At 35.6% G+C, this 20,334-nt stretch overlaps 1 protein-coding gene across 4 annotated transcripts in view; it reads left to right on the top strand.

The window, feature by feature from the left end:
- Cep128 (centrosomal protein 128) overlaps window positions 1-20,334 on the top strand; it is a 422,276-nt gene that overhangs the window by 391,155 nt on the left and 10,787 nt on the right. For 3 of the 4 annotated variants that reach the window (XM_063241247.1, XM_063241250.1, XM_063241249.1), the window contains one exon: window positions 7,388-8,734. In XM_063241247.1, the coding sequence (XP_063097317.1) occupies window positions 7,388-7,518 (131 nt within the window). In that variant the 3' untranslated portion in view covers window positions 7,519-8,734. Of the gene's footprint in view, window positions 1-7,387; window positions 8,735-20,334 lie in introns of those variants that run through there. The other variant, XM_063241248.1, reaches the window with a different exon arrangement.

Genomic DNA, 20,334 nt, shown 5'->3' on the forward strand with positions numbered 1-20,334 from the left:
GGCCTTACATTTCTCAGGAAAACTTCATGCAAGGTAAAAATGGTAATTACGCGAAGTTTTTAATGGAGATTGCTATTAACTGTGGACGAGTGGATAAAAGAAGTTATTTAGTTTGTTAAAATTCAAGTCCTCAACAAAAGAAAAATGTTTTCGTACACCTGTAAAAAAAAAAAAAAAAGACATGTAACCTTGTAGAAAAGAGTAAGGATGGTAGTACTAGTACCTGCTAGATGTTGTTCTGTGAATACTTTGTGAATGTTGATAAAATGTTACAAACATTAAGGAGGCACAGTCCACTGGCCCAGATGCCATTGGACACCATGCGGCCCTTTACTCTTCTTCTAGACTATGCCTGATCCTCAAGATTTAACATGTATGTAATGTCTTTAAAGAAGGTGAGAATGAGTTTCCTATTTCCTATTATCTGTCTTTTATTTTGCTCTCTATTTTTATTCTGGGTTTCTTTTTCACGGAGTGGGGATGGGGGGGGAGCTACTGGGGATTGAACTCACAACCTCATTCTTGCCAGGCAGGCACTTATGCCACTGAGCTAAATCCCAGCCCTTTTCTTATATAAGACAAACCATATGATATTTAAGCTTGTGTGTCTGATACATTTCACTTAACATTATGGTCTAAGATGCATCCACTTTCCTACAAATGACTCAAGTTTTTCTTTATGATACAGTAGTATTCCACGGTATATAAATAACCACATTTTCTTTACTGATTGATCTCTTGATGGACATAGAGACCATTGCCAAAATTTAGCTAAATAATGGAAGACAATCAAGGAAAGGAGTAAGGGGGACACAAGATGAAAACATTAGTTATTGGGATGTGTTATATACATGTACCAACTCCACATCAGGAATATAAACAGTAGGTACTACACACATGTAGGTCTTGTTTTTTTTTTTTTTTTTTTTTTTTTTATCGGTACCAGGGATCAAATTCACAATTGCCTGCTTGCAAGGCAGGCGCTTATGCCGCTGAGCTAAATCCCCAGCCCTGTAAAGGTGGTTTCTAATCAACCACTGTACGCTACAATCTTCTTGTAAGATCTTTCTCAACATAATAATTTTATAGTTGTTATTCTAGTGACTTTTTGTTTATTGATTCTTTCCTCAATTTAAAAATGAACTTAAGGAAGACAGGCGCAATGCCTGTTTTGTTCACCAGTATTCATTAACATTCTACATAGTACTTGGCACATATAAAAGCCCGATTAAAATTCAGTTATATTAGATGAATGAGTGTATGTGTTGGCTTGTTTAGCTCACTTTTTTCTAAATTATTGGGGGTCAAATATTATTTAATGGAGTCTTATTTACATAAAATTTAGTTCTTCAGTTTATTATGGGCCTGGCCCCATTGTGCAATAAATTAGATAATTCTGTCATGTAAAATATCTAAATTACTAAAAATAATATATCAAAGTAAGTTACAAGGAAATTCAAAGGTGGTAATTCCTGTTTTGTGAATTTATATTCAGAGATTCATCGAATATATATTTATTGACTTCTGATAAATATTTTGATTTTCATTATATATGATCATTTTATTTCAAAGGTTAGGCACTTTCTCCTTCCTGTCCTAATCATTTCTTCAGGTGATTTTTGTATAAAACCCTTTGCTATTTCAATCTGGCAGTGACTGTTCCGTATGAATTATGTTTCGAGTGGGATATAGCACCTTGCAATCTGAAGTATTTATATCCTTATCTGAAAGTGTGGAAGGATTGCCCCAGGTCTGTTTAATAAACAGAGGAGGGGTTGGAACTAAGCACCCTCAAACTGTTGGAAAATGCCATCCATTAAGACATTCAAGAAATTGACAATGAACAGATCTGTGTTATGAACATGGAAATCATTGTTCTACTGTTGTTATGACTTATCATTTTGCTTTTATGACTTTCACGAGGCTGCCTAAAAAGGCATCTAGGAGGAAGTGGTTAGGCGGAAAACATCAAGATTTATTATAATAGTCAATGAAACAAGCTATTCAGTTCTTTTACTCTATGATTTGTGACCAACTTTGGTCATTTTCTAATTAAGATGTATTTGTCACAGGCAAATTTATTTTATTTATTTCTACATGAATATACTAGCTTAAAAGGACATAAAGTTATATAAGAATAGGAAAATATTGATAATATAATTTGAATGAGAAAATACTAGTTACTATGCATATCATAAAATAACTGAAAATTTAGCTTAAAATTAGCTTTTTCAGTTTAACAGTTATCTAATTTATGAATTCAGTTTTACATTTTACTCTTCTTGTTAACAAGTTTGTTTTAAAATTTTCCTCCCATCCTCATATTTTTGAGAATATTTTCAAAATTTAATTACAACTACCCCATCATTAATTATTAACTAATTGAATTAAACTAATGTCTAGATATAATTTATTCTTATTTGATTTTCTAGAGAATCTTGAATAAATATGGGAAAAATTAGGGGCACTCAAAGTACTTCTCTATTTTTCTAGCAGAAATAAATTCAGCTTATAGAAATTGTCCTTTAATCTTCCTTTAAGCCTCCAAAATTAAAATGAAATGTCAGGACAAAAAAGAAAAAACTGGACCTACAGCAAATAGATTACACAGAGAAAAGTAGAGGTCGCCTTGAAGAGATGAGAGAAAGAATTAGGTTCATTAAAAAATAAGAGCTAGATACTATAAAAAAGGAGAGCACAAGGGTAAGAGGTCTAAGAATCTTACAGAATATGATTGACATAGTGACAAAAGAAAGCTAGAAATGTGGAAAATAAAGTTAAAACCACAAAGAGGGTAAACGAAAAATGAACAATAGAAGAGAAAAGACATTTAGAAAAGCAATTCAAGAGAGATGATGCTTGATTAATGAGAGATGTGAGAGGGGAAGGCAGCCGGTGGCCAGACTAGACGGCCTCATCGCAGCAAGTGCCCAATCCTCAAGTGTCATCCTAGCGTCGGTCTTCGCCCTCTTCCTGTGCTCATCCCCAGGTTTCCCAGATCCTCTGCCCTCTGTCTTGTTTCTCCCACTCGTTTCTGTGGTGGGAGCACATTAAAGAAAAGAAGGTTAAAAAAAAGTTTTTGGCTTCTGAAAATAGATTTCTTCCATTTTCTGTATATCTAGTCTATAATTCTGAGTTGTAAATGAATTTCCTTCAGAGCCAATATTGCTATTGAAAAATCACATTATTAGGCATTCTTTTTTTTAAGAGATCTGTTCCCCGTCCCAATCCTACTGTCCTCTTCTCCTGGCCCATTAGAAATGCTACTCTTTCACTCAAGTCAGTTTACCATAATATGTACTAGTATTGCCTTCTTTATTCAGTTCTGGCTACTTGTGGGGTGGGTCTTTAATGTGAATCCTCATGTTTCTGTGATCTCCCGCAGTGAAGGAAGAAAGAGATTCCACTGAGAACATCTTTAAGAACCAAAGAGAACTGACAGTTTCTTTGATATATAGTTGAGCATTTAGGGGAAAAATAGCTACAAAAAGATGCAATGGAAGATCTAATTGAGCTATTAGAAGCAAGACAGCCACCCAGGAAAAGCAAATAAAAAGTGAAAAACATGTGGCAGTTAATAAACTGTATACCTATTAAGTTTGTATGAGCCATGTTTACTTACATAGTCATAAAAATATAAACACTCAATATTGACATAACTGAAAGGTGAGATGCAGTTAGCTATATTGGGAGGATAGGGAAGAAAAGTGGAGGGAGGTGAAGAGTGTCTAAAAATGATAAGTCCAAAAATAGCAGTATAGTTTTTTGTTGTGTTGTTTGTTTACTTGTTTTACAGAAATGAAGCAAGTACAGAAAATAAGCCTAAAAAAGTGAATTGTTGATTGTGGTAGACTCTGGGGAGTTGGACTGTGGGATTAGCAGGCCCGAGGTGAACAGTCCACTTTTTCTGTGTAACCTATTGGTATGATTGATGTGTGTGTGTGTGCACACTTTAGCTAAAGATGAACTTCTGCAGATAAGTGCTACTGAGAAACAATGGTATTTACGTCTTCCAACATTCTTATCAACTTGTAAATGGAATATGAGAGCTGGGCTTTGGCGTTTTCAGCTGCTTGGACCTGTCTAGACTTTGGGGAGTAGACAGCCATAGATTTTAAGCAGGCATGAGTTCTGGGTCCACAGAACAGGCACCTTCTTACTCAGGTTGGAACTTGTACTGGGTGAGGCTCTTTTGTCTACATTGTAGACACTGAAGCATTCATTCTGCTGGCTTAGGGACCCTGTCAACCTGTGACCAAACTAAAGCATAGAGTCACTGACCATGGAAAAAACAAAGGAAATGGGAAAATACTGCATAATTTGTGGTCTCTGAAATGATCCAGCATTAATGAAAGTTTGTTTTAAAAAGTAATTTATGTCAGCTTTGTGTAGTTCAGGTCAATTCATGAAAAGGTAGATTCCTTCTGCCAGGATGAAGGGAAGAAATGTATAAATTGTGAGTTTATATTACCATTGGAAATAGGAACACAGAAATCCATTATTTAAAGCCATGATCACTACCAAATTTATCCTGGCTGGCTAAAAGTTATGGCCATGAGTCAGGACACTCTTTTAGAAGACTTGAATTCCATTACCTTCAGTCTGTAGACAGTGGGGGCTTAGTGAAAGAGACTCATAATGTCAGCTTTTGAAACTGTCATTTTTACTTTTTATAAGTACAGACTGACCACTAGTCTCCATGTATAGCTCCTTTTAGAGTAAAGGAACACAACCCCAAGACAGGGCCTTCACTCTTGGGGCTGGAACCAGTCTAGACATGAGGGAAGTCTACAGCAATCTGAGGACTTCTAGAAATCTCCAATTCTTTGAGACTAAAATGCTTCATTTCTGTGGCATTAGTATCTCTAAACATGTAGATTGAAAAGTTTCTATAAATCTAAACTTGCTTGAAAAGTAAGTTATTGAAGGGCGTAGTAAACCCAAAAAGAAAGACCTGTGATTTTTCATGGGGCAAAAATGTTACCTAACAATCATTATTAAGGAGTTAGCAGTGAATCATACATTACTTTAACTTAATATTCCTAGAAAACCAAATTGTTGAAAGTTCCTTTAAAAATTAACTTTATCTCAGTTTACATTACTGTGAAAAAGAAAAGTTAGCATTTTCATTTTGAGATGGTATTAGTGGGTATTTAGAGCTGTTGGATGAAAAATAATTTATCTGCAACAGTAAGTGCACACTGTGTTCAGTTATAGATTACAGTTTCAGGTCTCCCTGGCTGTGAATAGGCACCTCTTAGCTGAGCTGTCCTCATACTTATGGGATAAAGTGCCAACAATTTATAGCAATCAACATATGGGAGGTACTGACCAATCGGTTTCTTGCCCATTAACAAATTGTTTATTCAGTGAAAGCTCTCTCTCTCTCTTTCTGTCTCTCTCTCACTCGCTCTCAGTCTTTCTCTCAGTCTCTCTGTCTCTGTCTCTCTGTCTCTCTCTCCCTGTCTCTTTCTGTCTCTGTCTCTCTCTTTCTCTCTAGGCTCATTTTATATAACTATGTTTCAGATATTTTTGAATTATCAATTAGACATAAGATACTTTAAACAATTGAGTTCTGATTGTGATTGGACAGAGCACTCCATAGATACTCTGGTGTACAGCTAGATAATTTGCATTTGACTATCTCTGAAGTATATTCATCTATTAAGCCAGTATTTACCCAGACAGTGTTCCCAAGGCTCTGTATTGGTTCTGGAGTGGAAAGTGAATGAGGCAGACAAGATCATCTCATCTCATGGAGAAAAACATAGTGAGTGAGCAAGCAGATAATTCAAAGCAGCAGTTGATGCTGTAGAGGTGAAATGATGGATGACACCTGAAGCAGGACACTGCACACCAGTGATTGAGGTGGCTTGGAAGAGGCTGCGATTGACTTGCAAGCAACTGAGATAAAATTGCATGGGAAGAGTCACTCTGATGCTAGGAGCAGAAATCTCAAAATCCCAGAGAACGGGGGCTGGAGGTTTAGCTCAGTGGCATTAAGCGCCTGCCTTGGAAGCAGGCAGTTGTGAGTTCGATCCCCAGTACCAATAAAAAGGAAAAAGACAAAAAAGAAAAAATTTCAAAAAAAAAAAAAAAATCCCAGAGAACAACAGGTCCTAGTCTGCTGGAGAGATGGACACAGTGAGAGTGAGGCTCCGGCCACAGCCAGATGTTTGGATTCAGTTCTGAGTTCTCTGGAGGGTGTGAGGAGTCAGGACGGTGACTTGGTCTGGCTGACTTTCTAGAAGATCATCCCTTTGGGTTGCGGGAAAGTGACAATGAGGAACAGATGCACACAGAAGAGTGGAAATCCTGACCCAGCCCAAGGCCACAGTGATGACAATAGAGGTGGTGTGAAGCAGAAGACCTTGGGAGAAGCGGGAGGTGGAACCATCAGAACTCACTCTTAGACGGAGGGAGCAGATAGGACGAAGGAAGGAAAGGACCAAAGTTTGAGGACCTTATCTAAGTGTGGTTTGGTGGCCCACACCTATAATCTCAGCACTTTTGCTGAGCACTTTTTATGCTGAGGCATAAAAAGTGACAAGTTTGCCCCCAGCCTGGACAGTTGAGTGATTTAGCAGGAGGCTGTCTCAGAAACAAAACAAAGGAAAGGAAAAACAAAACAAAAAGAACCAGAAGCCAGGGGTAGTAGTGCACACCTATAATATCAGCACTTGGGAACCCAAGGTAAGAGGATCACCCCAAGTTTGATACCAATTTGGGCTACATAGTGGGTTCAAGACCAACCTGAACTGCTTAGTGAAACCCTGTTTTAGAGAAAGGAAAAAGGAAAAAAAATTAAAAATTAAAAAAAAAAATACCACCATTGGGGATGTTGCTCAGTGAACTCTGGTTCCATCACCACTATCATAAAGGAAAGAAAGTATGAGAAGCTTATGGCTGGGTGTGTCATTTTCTAAAATGGAGACGAGTAAGGAATTAGCAGACATCAAAAAGTAGAGATCAGGAGAGAAGATTTCAGTGGGCATATGCTGCTCAGGAGAGAGCTCAGAGGTAAGAGAAAAACAGTAAACCTAGCTTGCAGATCTGCTCCTACTAGGCAAGAGAGTGTAATACAAGGGTACCATCAAAAAGAAGCCTTTTAATGACTTTTCCTTCTAAAATTCAGTGTGTGTTTATATCATTGTATTCTGACCAATACACATTTTCTACTCTCAAATGAAAAAATAAAAGTTTTTATAATCATGTGACTAGGTTTCTGAAAATGTAGATCATGTTACAGGTCTGTTAACTGACATTAAATTTAATGACAGAAAGTTTGATTGAATACCATTAATCAACTGCCTTCTACAGAATTAATTTTTAGCCCAGGTTTTATGTTCATGTTGTTTTATTTTTCTCTTTCCTCTAACCTTGCCAGCATTCACCAAAAGGACCGTTACTCCAGATCCGACTTCAGTCAAGGAAGATGCCACAAGTGTACCAATGAATGGAGCAAGTCCACTATCCAAGAAGGAGGAACATGAGAACAAAAAAACAAAATGTAATTAGTTGCTTTACTTGAGTGTTTTACAAATAACAGCCTATCTACCCTTGCTGCCATCTGGCCCAGGTTATCTTACAAACATACCTGTGGCTTTGGCTCTTTGGTATTGCTGAACGTTGACTAAAATGACAGTACAGTTAGTCTTTGTGAATGACATAAATTGAACCAATTCAAATAATATCAATTCGTGAACAATATGCAGCTAATTTATTGGTAACTTGTACCAGCAAAACAGTAATATTTTTTACCTTGCATTTTCTTTTTGCAAAAGTGGTCAGTAACAATTTCCTGACCAAAATTTGGTTTTATAATTGATGCCTTTCAAAAATTACTGACTAAAAAGGTGGAAAATGAATTTTCCTTTAGGCAGAAGTTGCCAGCACTTTAGATTCAGGGAGCATTTATATACAATTGATTTTTTTAAAAGACGCTATCTCCCTAATAAATTATCATGTGTTATAACATGTCATGGAGATATGCATATACATTAGGCAATCCACTTTATAAATGCTTGAAATTGTTGTATACATCATCTCAGCAATCTATTACTACATACAGTTCCTAAGATTATTTCAAATCACTCATTTTTAATAGCAATAAAGAATGTATAAATGATATTTGAATTGTAGAGCACTGCAAAGAATTCATAGCACAATTTATTTATTTGTCTTTTTATGGTCTAATATCCCACTGTGACTGCGTACGTCAGTCATCCTGGGCCATCTATCACGTAGGATGACCAAAAATCACGGCACCAAACACTTGTGTCTGAGAGGTTCACTTTGCTAGAGTTCTCCTGTGCTTTGGTACTATCTACCTACTTTTCATATCTCAGCTTTTCTCAACATCATTGTTTGTAAGAATTGTACCCTTTTACATGCCAACCTACTGGTGGAGAAAGATTTGCATTAAATGCTAATAACGGTAGATGTCTAGGAACAGAATCCTGCCGGGTCATGGTCAAAAGATTCTGCATGGAGACAAGGAAAATAAAGCAATAATGTATATGACATTCTGTGTTTGTTAAAATATAATTGCTTGTTAGGTTTCTTACCTTTTGCAAAGATGCTTCTGTTTGCACTCCAGGTATGTGTCCCTAACTCTCTATACTTGAAGGCGCAGAAGTGAGCACTCCCTTTCTGCAGTGAATGTAAATGCAGTTCTTGGAACTGAACATAGAAATGTTTCATATCAAAAAATTAAACGACACAAACTACATAACCCTTGAGTGTGCCGTATGCATTTTATGATTCGGTCAATCACAAAACTTCTGATTGAATTTCCACTATGTGTGTTAGTTATTGCAATGGGAGGAAAAAAAGAAAAATGTGTGCCTGTGTCAAAGTGTGTTTGACATTACAAGTTACATGGGGAAAAAAGGGGGTGATATGTATAGGCTTTCTGGGAAAAGTCTATTGTGCTACATTAAACAGGTTTTGCTTTATTTTATTGAATATCAGAACTTCTTACTATATTAGTGAGTATTTTGAGGTTTTCATAGAGTAGCAGTTTGAAGCAGCAGTGCAGTCCTGGTGTCTCATTTAACCTGTATCAGTTTAAGGTAATCTTTGAGGTCTTAAGAAATTTTTCTAGTGTTTCTCCTGGTGTTTTGATAATACCATAATATTTTATCTTCTTGGGTCTATATAACAGGGAAGAAAATAAAATATAAAGTTAATAGGTTTTTTAAAATTCTAATATAAAGGTTAAACAGCTTTTCCATTTATACATTAGTAGAGACTGCATCCCCTCATCCTGTTTGAAAGGAATTTAACCAGAACCATCGTTAGTGCATCTGTGGTCATGTTAAAAAAAAAAAAAAAATGCATCAAGGCATTTAGATCTGCAAGTTTAAGGGGACTCAGATTATTTACTCAGAAAAATCCTTGAAAACATTTTAACTTACAATTTTATAACAAAATAGAAAGGAATCTTATGAAAGATCTTTTAAAATATTTTTAAAAGGCTGTTATATCATCTTATTAAATACCTTATGCTACTGTTGGATTAATGAAGGTGTCTGACTTTAAAAATGGATCACACAAGAACTTCAAAAGCACAGTCAGCTTTTGGTAAGCAACGATTTTGTCAAAATTCTTTGGCCCTTGTTTATATGGAATTAAATCCAAGGACCTGTCTCCTCTGAGGATTTTTTTCCTATCTCTTGCAGTTACCATAAACTTGAGTTGGAAATCAAAAGGAATGCTAAGGAAACACTAATACCTTGGTTTCTACATTTCAAAGCTAGCAACTGTTTTTCTTTTACTCATTCCTTTGGCAGGATATCCTCAATTACATGAGATATCGGCTCCATTAGAGTTGTAGCTGGGCAGCCATATTGCTTGTAGCACCAGGACATTGGAAAGCATAGACGTTATTGTGCCGTGGGCCTGATCCAAGATTTAATTTGAAGACTGACCTTTTTGGTTTAGTAATTTTGATTCTTCTGGCTGTCTTTCTCCTTAAACACACTAAACTTCCATTGAAGTTGTTGAAGGCCACAGAAGGGAGAAACACAGCTGGGAGAAATCTGACTTGATGTTTTTCCCATTGGCTAAGGTCATATTATTTCCTTGAGTAGTGTCTGACTTGAAGGTTGAAAACCAATTAGTTATATAACATTTTGTGCACCCAGTTTCCCAGAACCACAGACTTCCCTTATTGTTATAGTTTACATATTTTTATCAATGAAAAAATAGAATCTATTTCTTAATAAAATCATATGCATATGGCATTTAGATTTAACGATTACATATGTAAAAACCTCTCTATTTGCCTAAGAAAACTAAGCCTGTTTTTCTTCATTTTTTTCTAATGCATATTTTTCATTTTGTATCTCAGTTCAGTGGTGTGCAGAACATATTTCAAGTGACAGTGATGGTTACATTTTCTGCAATCTGTATTGAGTTTTATAGTTCAAAAACAACTAGTGTTTTAAATGGGACAAAATTCTTACATATAATGAAATAGCATATTTACTTACCAAATCCTTTTTATCCCTTTTTTAAGAGGGGATAAATACCTCAAATTGTTTTGCTCAGGATTTGTACAAACTGCACCTCCTCTGCTAGCCAAGAATGTGAATTACTATTGAGTGATGTCTTTTAAGAAATTCTTACCTCCTCTTCCCCAAACTGCCCCAATATTTTCTCTCAATTTTAAACAAAACAAAAGAGAAAATTTGTGATTTTCACTGGCTTCACTTGAGGAAACTGTTCTCATGAAAGCATCTGGTTTTCTTAGATCAAAACTAAACCATGAACCTTAACTGGAAAGTAGACTGGAGAGTCTGTATAAAATGCATTTCATGCACCCAACTATAATGTAAAAATAGTTACATGTTTCAACTTTTAGGTTCTCAGATGTTTAGCAATAGTAGTATATCAACTTATTGCTATTTGAGAAAAGAAATCTGAACCATGAAGGATTCCATTTAGTTTCATTTCTATGAAAAATACAGCATACCTAATTTAAGGCTAGGGAAAATGTCCACCCAGAAGCAGAACCTTAGATTCCAAGCCTCCATTTAAATTTTAAAGAAGTCACCCTTGCTTTTGATTAGTAACAAAATAAACCAATCTACTTTTCTCTAGTGAAACCAGCCCTGCTTTCATGCACTAATCTGATCTGCCCCATCTTAGCTCTGCTGCTGTATCTATGCCTACACCCACATCCTGCCTAAATCCAAGCTTGAAGCGGGTTATTCTTTGTACTCTACCAAATCAGCCCTGACCACTGACTTTTGAAGTCTGGTAACTATGTAACCCACATGGGAAAGGCCATCTGGGTTTTGTAGCACCTGCATCTCTTTCCAGAACTAGCTGATTAGAAAAGGCTTTTTATGCCATACCTCTGTGGTTACTCATATGGTTGACACCCAAGGAATATTTCTGTGGCTTGGTATCTTTTTTCCTCTCATACACCTTGGCTCTGACTTGGTGCTAAACTGTGTGATAATTATGAATGTGAGCATGCCCTGCTTTTTCTTTACAGTAAAATATTGGCCTTCTCATCATAGCAATGTGTTAGTTCCCTGTCAGGAAGGTAATGTAAACAATATATAATCTGATGACCACCACATTTCATCATGTACAACTTCATATATTTGAAATGGATCGTGAAAAAATAAATTCTACTATAGTCAAAAGAGAGCATACGACATTTATCACCTGTACTTCTAGTAGAATCTTACTGAGTTTTCAGAAGCTGCAGCTGAGCAATTGTTGTTTCCTAGAATGGATGTTCTGTTTTTCTCAAACTGGCAAATGCTAGGCTGTCACACTGTCTGTTTTCTGTCATCTTTCCATAGATCTCCATGACTTGACACACTTTCATTTTTTATTCTTTCAGTAAAACATCTTGACTGACATTATTTAAATGAATACACAGTTTATAATTTATCCTTAGATATTATAGCTGTGTATCATCTCAGTTGTATATTTCATTGGAAATGCAGTAAAACACCAGAATAGTAGCTTTAAATGGTTTTTGTTCTTAAACAAATAAAAGTACTAAAATATCATCAGCTCACATGCTACAGTTTAAGAATGTAATAATATTCTGAAGGAAAGACTATTAATATATGTTCTTTAGTTAGTAATTGACTCCTTTAAATCCTGATTTAGCAGTCTATTAAAATCATGCTTACTTCAAAAAACAGTATCAGGTTTTCCATTAAATTAGTTTCCTTTTGTTTTTGTCTTTCTTGCAAGTTTTTCAATTAAGACTCAGGTATACGCTGGTCCGATGGCAGTGGGTTATCAGAACTTATTAACATTAGTGTCACTAAAGTTGGTATACCACCCCCCCACTGCTAAATTTGACTGGCTTTGAAAAAAAAAAAAAAACTCAGGTATACTTGTGCATCATTGGAAGCCACCAAGGGAGTCAAGATGACTTTTAAAAGCCTAAGCTACTTGGTCAACAATGTGAAAATTTACAGTTTTGACATAGTGCGTCTGTATTTGGCCTATATTTCTACTGGGACAGTTTCCTCCCTTCTACTGTTTCTTTTGATTCATGTCACGTACTCAGAGGTCTTTGGACATAGCTATCCATCCCTCATTTGGACCAGCCTGGGAACTAGAATCATGATCATTGTCCTGTGCTACTTTTTTAAGACATCAGCCTAATGATAACCATAAAGAGTTAGTGAAGTTAATATATCATACCCTTAAGTTATTTTTCTCAAGATGTGAGCTGCTCTGTTAACCTTGTATGTGTGACTTTTCAGTAAAATAAGATCCTTATTCTTCATCCTTATATGATAATGGTACCCAGCTATTTTAATATAGTATTTGCATATACTTCATATATCAGATAACCTGTTTATATTTATTTAGAGCCAAAAAAACAGTTCTCAACATGTGTAAACAGTTGCCCATTGAATTTAAAATCTAAATTTTTATTATTTTCCCCTTTACGGCTTTTTTTTTTACCCCTCTTGAAGCCAGTTATTATCAGATCATACTGCATAATTCTTATTCACTGTTGTCTCTAGGGTCGTAGTAATGCTAGATTAGATTTTGTTTGTCCATCGTTGCTGAGCACTTAGAAGGATACGGGAATGAAGGATGGCAGGAGTTCTGTAAAACGATATGAACACAGAGGAAGCTGGGTTGCCTTCAACAAATACACATTTAAAGCTTTACTGGAAAGAAAAGACAGCAGTAGCACTTGATCTGTTATCTGAGGCTGGGTCTTGGAAAGTAGCATTGTAAGAAGTCCTGTTGAGCTTGATGTACACTATAAAGTCATATTTCCAGCAAAAGTAGCAGTGATCTTAGTGTATCTTTCTGGATTGTTTGCCCACAGATTGGATCTGGTTGCAAAGTGGCCATCTTTCAAATAACTTTTCATCTGGGTGCACTGTGCTTGTCTGTCATTTTGGATTTTCATTTTATTTATGCTATCATTAAATCCCACTTTGAGTAAAAATACAGACCTGATTTATGACTAAGCATGTTACAGTCTTTCCATCATAATGAATCTCAAGCTATTAACAGAAATAAAGAAGCCATGGTTTAAAAAGAAAAGCCATCTAACAAAGCAGCTTTGGAAGAGTGGGTGTTAGAAGAGGTTTGAAGAAATCTAGGGATTTTGCTTTTTTCTTCTCCTTGGACTAAGTAAAATAGATGCATCAGTTCTAACAAGGCACTTCCTGCCCAGAGTCACTGGCAGTGCAGTCTCCTCCCAACAGCTGCAGGCTTGAGAGACTTCATGCTGCTGGCCAAGGTTCATTCTGTGCTTTGACTAAGACCACAGCCAATAAAGCCAGTGTGTACCGTGGAAAGAGTTTCCCATTTTTTCCATTGGAGGAGTCTTTTGTGAGGTTAGTTTGACTGCTCCAAATTAACAGTGGTAGCCATTGCTCAATTTTTAATTTTAACTTCATGTAAACCTACTGATTAGATTCTACAGAAGACAAATCACAGTTTTCTGGAGAAAATATCCTTTCTTTTGGTTTCCATAAAGCACTGGTTCTCCAAGTATGGTCTCAAAACCAGCAACCTCACCTGGGATTTCTGTGGCCATCCCTAGACCTTTTGATTCATTAACTCTGGGCCTAAAGACAGAATCTGTGTCATCATAAGTCCCCCAGGTAACTCTGATGGATGCTCAAGTTCAAGAAGCATGCTTTTGACATGCTTTTGACTAGCACCTTTACTGAGTTTTATTATCTATTCCAAACTAAAAACAAAATGGCTTCTTTTCCAGGTAATGTACAAGAGTGCCATTTTAAAATTAGGTTCACAATATTGTGGATTTTCTTAGGGTGTTCCAGCTCCAGTTTCCATCCCAAAGCTCCCTCCAGGAAAGGACTTAGAGCAGCTTTATAAATGCTGGAGTTGCTATTAGAGGTCATTTGCAGGTTGTTCTTCTTACAGTAATAGACTTCTTTCTGGTAATCAGGACTCCATCTATGCATTAGGGTCATCATTGAGGCATTCAGTTCAATTCAGGACTAATAGTGTAGCTCTTGCCTGGTTTGAAGGACAAAACTAGAACATGATTATCTACTCTAAAGAAGGAATATCTTTAAGGGCAAGTTGTAATCCTGTGTTCTCTTACTCCCAGGAATTTGAGATCCAATTGATTTGTAGTATTGGTTGTACATTATCATTATGCAGCTTAATTTTTCCCTTTCTTTACTCGTGATTCACAATCATCTATGTTTGAGTTAGTATTTTCAGACCTTTACATTGACATATTAAGAAAAATTCTGAATCTGATGACACCTAGACATTTAGCAGCTTTTCTTTGCTCTTTGCAACTGATATCACGAATTTATGATATCTTTTCATCTCTTTTCCCCTGAAATATTGATAGTGAATAACCATTTTTAGTTTTTCTTGGACTGTTACATTTGGACCCTCTTCTATGCATTACTTATAATATGAAATACTGTCTGAAATTGAGTTGCCTTCTCCAGCACTTGCTGCTTAAGAGTGAACTAAATGAAACAGAACTTCCCTAAAATAACAACATCTTTTCAATAAATACTCTCAATTTCTGCCAATCGGTTTAAAAATTCCACATAGAGAAAAAATTTTTTGTTTTGTTTTCCTGGGTGTGTATTTATTAGCTACGATGCAATAGATCCCATTCAGAATCTTTTTAAAGGACTCCCCACTCTTCTAGCCAACTGCAATAATTAAAGTACTGAAGTGTACAGGTTTTGTATAAATGACAAAACCAAGTAAGTTGAGCAAAGACAGCATAGCTTCTCAAGCTTTGTTTAATTTTATGGAGACATTCGTGTTCAATTATTTTATGGTTTGGAATTTGTATCAAGTGGTTATGTAGATGATCTCTTTTAAAAACAGCCTGCATGAACATACAAATGCATTGTATTACAGTTGTTATCTACTTTGGAAAATCTTCCCATTGTTAAACAGGGATTTGTGCCAACAATTACATTCACGAGTTTCTATAGTTCTGATGGCCTTTCACTAAGAAAGCATCATGTCCATTTATTCATTTCATTGTTTTTTATTCTTTTTTTTTCATTCATCAGTCATTGTGAGGCTTTTATGTACTAACCCTTGTTTAATTGGCTAAAAAATCTTTAATATGTGTTTCCAACCTTTCCTTTGTAATTTTTAAGAATTTAAATATTTCCTTAGCTTGACATATTGATAAAGTCAATTAGCTAAACATATTTAAATATGCATCTACTTTGTAATTCAATAAATACTCTCAATTTCTGACAATTGGTTTAAATATTTCACATAGAGAAAATGTTTTTTTGTTTTCCTAGAAGGGTGTGTTTCACCCTTCCAGGAAATCAATTATCAATTATAATAATTACAATTATTATCAATTATAATAAGTTTAGTTTTCAATTATAACTACATAATATATAATTCAAAATTGATGCAACTAGACTGTAAAAACATTTCACTCTGCATTGCTTTTTTCCAAAAAGAGAATTAAATTAAATTTTTAAGAAGTAAACATCTAAAAGTTGTATATATTTGGGGTTATTTTTGTGTTTTAGTGTTTCACTGTATAGTTCATTTATTTTTTAATTTTTTTATTTTAAAGATAATAAAATCCAACAAAACAAGACAGAACAAAGCCAATCAAAGCAAAGTAGCAAAATTGGTACAGAGCTTTAAAGCAGGATACTAGGAAATCAACAATAGCTACCATAGTATATCTTGTTATCTTCACAGTAGTTGTCCATTCCATCAGGTATAGCAAACACTAATCGTAAATAAAACAGAATAAAACCATTCAAAACAGAATACTGAATAAAGTAAAACAATTAATTAGAACAAAACAAAACAGTGAGAACAATATTGGATTTCAAAGGAAAGATAGAAGGAAATCCTCCATTTTTGGTATACTGCGTACTGTCATCTTCCTAAGAGATGCTCAGACTGCTGGCCCCAGGCCTGCAAAATCAACCAAACAATACAAGCATTTACTTGTTACTTGTACCTTGGTTACTATCAACCCAACTTGTCTTCTGAATCAGCAGGTTGCTTATGAGGGAGAGGTGGGAGAGACACACAGGAGGCACTGTCTGACTTTTCTCTTCCTGGAACCCACATGGCTTGTGCTGCTTACCAGAAAGGCTGCCTAGTTAGCTTCTTGGTTGGCTCCTCCCAGTCCCAGCATGGCTGGTTCTCAGGAGGCGCTGACTTTTCCTGGAACCCATATCGGTTCCATGACTTACCAGAAATGGCTAGTTGGCTTCTTGGTTGGTTCATCCAGTTGTATGTATTTGAGTAATAGCAAATAATACAGAAAAAGAGCCAAAACTCTTATATTATCCTTGATCTGTTTTGAGGGTAACCACTAAAGATAAAGATAGTTTAGATACAGCCAAGCAACAACAACAACAAAAAATCCCATTGTTTAAATATTTTGCTTTGGGAGAACTTTTACTTTTTAGAAACAAAGATCCTGTGTGTTTGTAAGATTTGTTGGGCACTAGATGAAGAATACATTTAAAATTTCACAACCATTACTGAAGTAAGGCTGAGCTTCTCATAGACAAATCTTACATGAGAACAATCCAGTTCTGGAGTCACAGAGATCCAGATGTCCAACTGAACAGCTGCCATCTGTCGTGTTACCTCAAGATCATTGCCTTTGAATTGTGGGCCATGTGTTATGTATTTCTTTTACTGATGCCTATGATTAAGATCAGATGTGCTCCGGCCTTAATATTGCCTCTTGGGACTCTTTATGTTTCTCAGTGGGATGTGCAGTTACAAACATTGGTACCACAGCACAGCTATAGAAAATTTTCCCATAAGTGTTTGTTCAAGTAGATATTCAGACTTAAATTTTCACTACTCTTAAATATTTGGTGTTTATTGCTCTTCTCCAAGAGTGAGGGCAAGTGAACTGGAAGCAGAATATCCACTAAAGAGAAAGTAAATTAAAATCTTCTGGGGACTGTAACTCTGACCATAATTCTGGTGTTGAAAGCATGGATATGTGACAAATCTTCTGTCCTTTCCCATGTGCCAACTTAATGTTATAACTGATGCCTGTAAAAATGGTAAGTACCAGAGTGGAATTCCATGTTCATTTTGTACTAATCTCAACACCATGACTTTACACAAACTCCTGATTGATTTAACAAAACAACATTATCTTTTGCCAGTGGAATACAGTGGTACCCCAATTCACAAACTTAATTCTTTTCATGATTCTGGTTGCAGAATTCATTCCATGATTCTGGTTGCAATTGAATTGTAAGCAAATACATGCTATCCATATACATATCACTTTTATATTTGTGATGTATATTATTATTAGCCAAAGTTCTAGCATATAGAAAGAAGTATGTAATAAAAACATGCTTATGTGTGTTATTTTGATATCATCATAGATTGAACATCTTAACTCAGTATGTATCCAGAATCAGAATCTTTGGAAGCTACACAGAAATTTTCCAAATACAACTGATGACACCCATAAATATGATGATTATATTTCTAGTGAAGATGATTCACTAGATTAATTTTTTTTTGAAGACAGGAGTTTTGTTTTGCCTTGCACAGTAGCTTGTATATTGTAAGTGTTCCAGATATGTTTTGTAACTGAACTAATCACAAATACATTCTCAACCATCTTTTCCTAAAGCAATGAACAAAAAGTGTTTATTAGCTGATCTTGAGAGCAAATTTTGCTAAGTTTTAGAGCCAGGGGGCTTATTCATTTAAATTAAAATCACAGTATTGTTATTGAAACTTACACCTCAGGGTTTAAACCATGCCTTCAGTGCCATGAGTGACATAAAAAATACACTAATCAGAAAACCTCTTGCGTCATGGATATTAATAACTAACTTACTGAACATGAAATGTGCTGGTTTTCCTGAATGGGTATCAGTAAAATACATGTTGTCACCACATATGCCATTTCCTTTGTGTTTGTGCAAGTGTACAGTGGAAGGCCTAATCTGATGTTGACTATTGTATTTGTGAATTTTATAGAGATTTCTATCACCATGTGCTTCACCAGGACTGTCCACTAGGGGGTTAAGGAGTACAAAATCCTTGGAGTTGTACTCTTGGTCTCTTGAATCCCATTATTGCTTTTGAAGTATGAGTTTTTAAGGAAATTAGATTAAAATCATAAGGATAAATTAACATCAGTTGCTCCATGATCACTGACTCTTTGCTATCATCGTCAGGAGGTTAAGTTTCACCCCCTGTACAATATGGCAAGAAAATCTTTGCTGCACCGTATAGCTGATCTGTCTTACTGTGATTTGGTTGCCTACCAGTACTCCTTCATTCCAAGACAGTTGGCTTAAGAAACAGCTTATATGCTAGTGCCTTGTCATTTAGCACTTTACTTGTGCTAAGTGTCTGTTGTAAAAATCACTTAGAACTGAATTCTTTCTTTTTCTTTTCCTTTAGTACTTCCTCTTTCCACATTGCAGTTGCAATACACAACCTTTCCACCAAGTGATGCTAACATATTTTGAAGTTTAGGTTTGAGCTTCTCAAAGTTGGCTTTTTGAACCCTTCTTAATGGTATAATTTATGATACAGTGGCATGTGTACCATCATGCAACTTGATGTTCTGTCAGCTTGATGAAAGATATGTCTGTTGAGTATGGAAAATTATAGTTTGGACTTTAGTGATGATATTGCAATTGAAAAAATGCTTACAGGGTAGTATAGGTCTGTTCAGGGTGATCACTGGAATACTAAAGACTAATTTCCTGCTGACTAATTAGCAAGTGACTTCTATTCTGAAGTCATACACTGAACACAGGAAAAGGCATCCCCAGCCCATCAGTGAATACCAAAAGCCAGCAACTATTTAGTCAGGGAATGCAGTCTAACAACAACAAAAGAGATTCTCTTACCTCCTTTTGAAAATAAGATCAGTAAGAGAAGCACATTTTAAAAGCTATTCTCCCATCCAGCTATATTTAACTCTTATTCTCATTGGACAAGGTACCACTGCACCAGAATATTGGATGCTCTATAAATAGGAGTGCTTAGATATAAACTCTACCAGTTTTCCCTACTACAGAATATTCATATATTTTCATCTCAGAGAATTTTAAGAGGCTTAGATATTATAGTAAAAAATAGGATATTTCAAATGAACCAGAATTGATCTGCATCTAAGTGGCTGGGTTTAAAACGATGGTGTCCCTGTTGACAATTTCAAATTCTGTAAAAGGTATAGTGGCAGGTCCAGAGGAATCCTGGTTGCTTCTGTCAATATTTTCCTCCATGACATTGAGCCTGAGAGTTCACGTTTCATGTTTTTCGGTTGTTAACTGAAGAGATTGAACCAAACGATCTTCTGGGTCACTTTTCTTCTCTGTTAGTCTTGAGCTCACTGGAATCCAAGTGGACAATATACAGTTTATCATTCTATTTTAAAGCTAATTCTAGGAGACACCCATCTTTTCATTAAAAGCTGTGTTTTCTAACAATCTTTGTGATAATGACTTGCTCTTGAAATAATTTCCCTTGAATAATCCTCTTGCTTTTCGCGTTTTATATTTTCCTTAAAAATAGTCTAGGACTACAGTCCTACCTCCATCACTAGCTAACTGTTGTTAGTTAGTGCTCCATGTTTAACATTGTGGGCTACATTTTTCTCATCTCTGTAAGTGATTTAATTGTGTATACCTTCAAAGAGTTTTTAACAGACGTATATAGCTGTACAGATAAAAAAGACCAATCTTTGAGCCTAGCACGTGATGGTCCTCCATAAATTTATTTACAATTTGGCTGATGTACATTGTTTACAAACATACTCTTTCCACACTTATTAAATGTCCGTGGATTATGGGAACTATAGAAAAATCAATGAAAAAGCTAATTGGA

This window comes from Cavia porcellus, unplaced genomic scaffold (genome assembly GCF_034190915.1).
Source record: "Cavia porcellus strain 051 isolate PalLab524CR breed Dunkin Hartley unplaced genomic scaffold, mCavPor4.1 scaffold_31, whole genome shotgun sequence".
Classification (NCBI taxonomy): domain Eukaryota; kingdom Metazoa; phylum Chordata; class Mammalia; order Rodentia; family Caviidae; genus Cavia; species Cavia porcellus.